This window comes from Poecilia formosa, unplaced genomic scaffold (assembly GCF_000485575.1).
Source record: "Poecilia formosa unplaced genomic scaffold, Poecilia_formosa-5.1.2 Scaffold396, whole genome shotgun sequence".
Lineage (NCBI taxonomy): Eukaryota > Metazoa > Chordata > Actinopteri > Cyprinodontiformes > Poeciliidae > Poecilia > Poecilia formosa.
In genome coordinates this window covers 487,577-493,576 of record NW_006800335.1, presented here as the reverse complement: position 1 = coordinate 493,576, position 6,000 = coordinate 487,577, and the positions used below count along the sequence as shown (strand labels likewise).

The 6,000-nt window shown below is 42.3% G+C and overlaps 1 protein-coding gene across 1 annotated transcript in view; it reads right to left on the bottom strand.

Annotated features, from left to right (window-relative positions):
* Window positions 1-707: 707 nt before the first annotated feature.
* The window catches only part of hcn4 (hyperpolarization activated cyclic nucleotide-gated potassium channel 4), a 71,771-nt gene continuing 66,478 nt past the window's right edge, over window positions 708-6,000 (bottom strand). Inside the window, exon 9 of the mRNA XM_007576088.2 lies at window positions 708-4,801. Within this exon, the coding sequence (XP_007576150.2) occupies window positions 2,526-4,801 (2,276 nt within the window). The 3' untranslated portion in view covers window positions 708-2,525. The remainder of the gene's footprint in view (window positions 4,802-6,000) is intronic.

The following is a 6,000-nucleotide window of genomic DNA, read 5'->3' as shown; positions in this document are numbered from 1 at the left end:
TATTTCAAGCACTGGTGCACCTTGTTAAAGGGACTTCACACAGTTGTAATGAGGGACCAGCATAGCCACCTCTATGTGGGAGTCTCTGATAGCTTGTGGGGGGTCAAGGGATTACAAATATGTCTTGTTAAATTAGGCTCCTGCGGCTGAGTGCTGTGACTGAGTCTGGGACTCAGCTGTCTGAGTGGAACCTGGGTCTGTCTAGGTGATGAGCTACAGACGAACATGAAGATCATAACACTGCACCGCTCCTTTGGGAAATTAGTGATGCCTAGAGATGGACGCACTTTCTTGACCACTGGTAAGCTTCTTGAAAGAATATGTGTCGGTGTCTAAACAACTAGGGATTTTATGGAAAACATATACCAAATATATCTGAATCCCATTAATAATGCATAATCAAAATATTTTTTATATTGTGCAAAAACTATAACTGACATATATACTAACCACCAATTATTTAATCAGCTTTGCATGGCTGCAGATGTAGCTGATATTAAGAAGTTTTTGAAAAAATGAGGAAAATTTATCAATGTTCATGAAGCAATTAACGGTACAGAGATACAAATTAGTTAACTTAAATCATAAAATATCCAATTTAAATACATCTTTTACAGCCTTAACCCATGAAAATTGGTAAATGGAAAGAATTGTACAATCCTAGCTTAAAGAGATCAGATTGCTCAAGAGACAGAAATCAAATATTCAGCATTTAGATTTTATTTTGCAGCTTGAGTTTCCGGTATGTTTACTTTACCTTACAAAAATTATGGCTTTTTGACAGCTTTATGAAATCATTAAGTGTCCAGGTTGGAATGTTATTCAGAAGTGGGTCAAATCTTACATAGCTATCCCATTTATCCAGGGCTTCATTTCAACATATAAATATATATTTATGCGTAAAGTTTTAAATTTTTAAAGTGGCACAAATGTACAGTGTCACTTAAAAGACTACAGGAGTAACAAGTGGGCTGTTGCAGGCAGCTTTCAAAGTAACATGTCCACATTATCTCATGAACTACTCAACTTGCACTTTATATGTCTTTTAAAGGACGTTATGGCTACAGAAATGGCTGCTGACGATATTGTCTGTTAAAAATAGAGAATCAATGATTTTTACAGTTACAGAACAGTTTCTTAACCCTCTTAGGGACAATTTGACTTCAGTGCACCAACCATACCTACAGTACTCATTGGAAGCATCATGCATACATTCAGCATCTCAAACTCATAATTAGTCTTTACTAAGAAGAAAAACTCATGCTGACCATTAAGCAGCTACACCAGAGGAAGTGGTGCAAAGACAAATGAATATTTTTGGTCCAGCAATTCTGTATTTCTGATTTAACAATCTGTATTGGTTAATGAAGATGTTGTTTTCAAACTCTGTGCGGATCCATATAGTGAGAAAAAAAAAAGTTTCATTGTAATCTTTATCACTTTCCCCGATGGGCTTTATTACTATCAAATGTAAAAGTATTTCTTTACGGTCCAACTGCTACGCAATGCATCACACAAACTGGTTATTGGAAGTCCTAAGTTTTGTTTAAAAAAAGGCAAACTTACTTTTGATCAGTCTGGAAAAACTCTTCCCTTGCATTCAACTTGATCACACTTGTTGCTGCACTCACACATTAACAGCTGAGCATGGCTCGGAAGAGAAACAATACAAACTTAATACACTTAAGTGTCACAAGCTTGGAAGACAAGGTGAGCTTGTTAGAATATGGTTGAGGACTCTGCAGAAAGGTCGTCCATCACATACTCTTATGTTGAAACACTGAGAGAGGGTAGCTCAGCAAACCCCTCTTCCTCTGTTTCAAATACCAGCGTGAATACAACAAAGTGGTATAAAAGAGGGATCGTGGACCCTGGAGAGGTGAATAGTTATTCCACAGAAAAAGTTTTTTTGGTATCCTCAAATGTCGTCTCCATCGTTCAAGGTTTTGAAAAGTTTATACAGAGGATAAATAAGAACAATCTAATAAATACATTTAAGGATCAGCAATATGTGATCCTAAACAGAAAGGTACAAGAGTCGATGAGTCTCAAATCATATCTTTTGAGCTAAAAATTTTGATAGTAATCTTAAAACACACAAAAGCTTTTATACATGCAGGTATTAGTGCATAGGTTCCTGCAATAAAAAAACAATTTTATGTATTATATTGATTCACTTTCCAAATAGTATGAATGGTTTTGAATTTGGCATAGTCTTATAAATAAAGAAAATGACTGTCCTTGAGATCACTTTCACACCCTCCCCGTCCCTTAATTAGCGTATGAGTTTAATATATTTCTGCCTATATACAGCATATATGAACAACAAGAACAATGAATTAAACAAAAAAGGAGTACCCTACAGTTCTGAGTTTCCTGGTAAAATATCTTGAATTCACAGTAAATGTAAAAATCCTGGTAAAATGAGAGATGGAACACAATGAAGTCTGACAACATAAAATAATCTCATGAGTACAGATAGTTGTGTTTCATTTCAGGGGAGCATAGGAGGGTGTGATCGATCCTCACAAATTGGAAGGAAGTTTAGAACGAGCAGTTTGAGGTTCTAGATCTGACAAGTAGGCACCAGAGCCCCTCTGTGGAGGAGGTACCGGAGATGATCTAGGGGACTGAGTCAGGTGAGGGTTCCCCGGCGACTCCTGCTTTGGAGGAGTCATGTGCCCCGATATTGAGCTACAGGGTTTGGGCACAAGAGTTGGTGAGGAAAATGGTGAGGGATAATATTCCACAGAGGAGCAAGTAGTTTGGTGGCTCAGGGCCTGGGCCACCTCCTGGGGTAAAGATGGGTGTGAGCTGGATAAACCTTTTAGGTCCTCAGAAAATGGAGCTAAAGGAGAATCTCTCCCTGATGATTGTGGCAGGCTGGGAAGCTGTGAAAGGAGAGGAGACTGGGGCATGAGCAAAGAACTGTGGGATCCTGCAATACTTGAAGGGTCACTGTATTGAAAAGTCCTGCCTCCCACTGGACTTTGTACTGTAGGACTCCGTGCTACTGGGGTAAGGCAAGGAGAGGCGTTTGCTGAGCCATACTGAGCCAATGAAGCCAATGCAGACTTCTCCATTGACATCTGGTGAGGCAAGCAGCCAGACTGAAGGCCTGCCAAGCTAAAGTGGCTGATGGATGGTGGGGAACCAGTAGCAGGCGACTGAGTTTGTTGCCCCCTAACACAAGATGGTGAGCCTTGTGATGGTGATTGGAAGAGGTTTATGCCACTGGTAGTCCTACCTCCTCCAGCAAACTGCTGAAGTGACTTGGGATGTGGTTGGTTCGGGAGAATCTGACTAGACATTAGATTGGATGGGCTGGTAGATAAAGGACTCTGACAAAAAGAGGACCCAACAAGTCCTGTTGTAATTCCACTTGAAGGTGAACCAGGTAAAGTTGAAGATGTTGCCACGTGGGTTCCTACTGCACATCCTGTCATTCTACCAGTATATCCTCCTGTTGCAGTTTCTCCAGGCTCATTTGAGGTTCCTCCTGTATGGCTACTTGCTGATCCAGTGGAAGACTTCCCAAACAATGCTGTTGAATTCCCCACTGACATTTCAACAGAAACTCCTCCAAATGTTCCCCCACGGGCTCCATCAAAAACAGATGCCAATGAACCATCGCTGGTCTTCCCAAATGATCCCCCAGGGTTTGTAAGTAGCAGTGATTCTCGTGAAGTCCCAATCATTGTTCCCCTGGAGACTCTTTCAATTGACCCTCGAGAAGTTTCTCCTAGTAATCTCTTGGTTTTGTCCTGCATTAAACCACAAGTGTCACCCAACCCTGATGCTCCTGATGTTGCATCCATGAACCGACCACAAGCAGCTCCCACTGAGCTTTCTGATCCTGCACCCAGTATTTCCCCCGAATTTCCATGTAATGATCCATCAGTTGCTCCTTTCAAGTCAAAGTGCTCGCTAGAAGTAATGTCTGCTACGCCAGTTGTGAAGTCCTCCCCAGCCCAAGAAGAGTCTCCACCAGAGGCTCTTTCAACAGAACCTCCAGCTGCGCCTCCTGAAGACCAACCTGTAGCACCCCCACATGCTCCAACTGCTCCTCCACTTAGTCCTGATCCTGTGCTTCCACCTACAGGTGCTTGGTGAAAGAGATTTGAAAGGGGTGGGGTGCTGGATCGAAAGGGTTGTTGATACTGTGGTTGTGGGTGAAGTTGTGCCGTACTAGAAGAGGGAGAACCTGAGGATGAGTGTGGACCGAAAGGGAAGACATTTGTCCCCCCTTCACTGGACACAGACCCGGTCCCATTATTTCCACGCTGGCCTCCCAAGCCTGATCCTTGTCTTGTTGAGCCAACTGTCCCAGAACCAGACGTCATATGGTGAGCACGAAAGGCGGCAAGCAATGGCATGTCCACCCCAGAGTGCAGCTTAGAGGGTGTGCTAGACAGAGAGTCTCCAGAGGAGCCAGGTGCTGTGGATGAAGGAACGAATGGTTGGAACTTTCGAAGTCTGGTGGATGGGTCCTTGAGGGAACTGAGAACAGAGACTGGGGGTCTGAAGAGTGTTGGTGGGAGATGGGGATGATGCGTCAGTGCAATTGCTACTGAGGTGGTGGCAGCAGCAGCCTGGAGGGGTGCCTGGATTAGGGGCGCCCAGATGACTGGGGTTGGTGATGGAGGTGTCTGTGGGGGAGCGTTTTGCATGAGGTGGGCGCAGTGGGCCATGTCCCTGTCGTGTTGCACAATCTGCTGAATAATCTCATTCTCTTGGTAGTTGAGAACCCCAGAGCTGAGATCATGTTGCACCTTGTGTTGAAGAATAGAGTTTTTCTTCCCTTTAAAAGACAAAAACAACAAAAGCCAGTTAGACTTGAGAAAAGAAAAAGAAGGGACTGTGAGAACATTTAAGTAACTGTTTAAAATGTATTGATATTACATCACTTTTTGAGAAACTAGGTTTTTAATTAGTTCTTTTCAGGGGCGGATCTACTGGGGTGGCATGGGGTGGCAGTTGCCACCCCAAACGAGAGCCTTGCCACCCCTGTTGCCACCCCAGCTAGCGACAATGAATTCAATAAATATTTATGGCAAATCGGACATTAAGCGCATGAAACTCTTTTTTCCGACAACATTGAATGCAACACAATGTAACCTGACACCCACTGCTAAGTAGCGGGAAGTTCGAAAGAAGGACAGAGCGTGAGGCAGCATTGATGGATATATATGTTACTGGACTGGACATTACGTGATTTAACGTAAGCCACACATGCGCCATTGCTGTCCATCGAGTCAGGAATATTGGTGGTCAGGAAACTACTACAATCACGCAAAGAATAAGAACAACGGACGCAATGTTTAGCAGTTAATTCAACCATAGATAATGGTAATAAGGGCTTCAGATTTCACAGGTGAGGAAAAAGTTTTAATTTAAAGAAAATATTGAACAAGTGAGCAGTGGGTCAGTTATACTAGACTAACTGTTGCTGACCTGGTATTGACTTTGATAACCTTAGGATGTGCTGCACATTTCGGTGTGTTTTGGTTCCGTTAGCACTAAACAACCCGCCCACCAAGTCATCAGTAGAGCAGCTGTTTAAATCAGCTAATCAACCACCGCGGTGTTCAGGCGAAAACTTAATAATAATCACAATATAGACATTAAGCCTGACAACATAAAGTAACAAACTGGATGTTCTGTTTTAGTGTTTTTGCTACTTATTGTGTGGGAAATGTTTGCTTTTTGGTTTTGATTCCCCTGATTGGTAATCTCTACTCTATCTGCTCTTTGAGCTGTTGTTTGTCGGTTGCCATGGCAACGGGTCATGCGTAATACCGACATACAGAGCGAGAAAAGGCGGAATAGAAGTTGTTCGAGCTGTTTTTTCTTTATTTCTTTATCCATTTGAATTTTGTTACTTTATTCTTAAATTTCGACCAATAGGCGCTGTCCAGTCCAATAATGCGTATCAATAAGCAGGAGTATGAAAGACGTAAAAATAATTAACTATACTATATTAAGAAATTGTATTTAAGC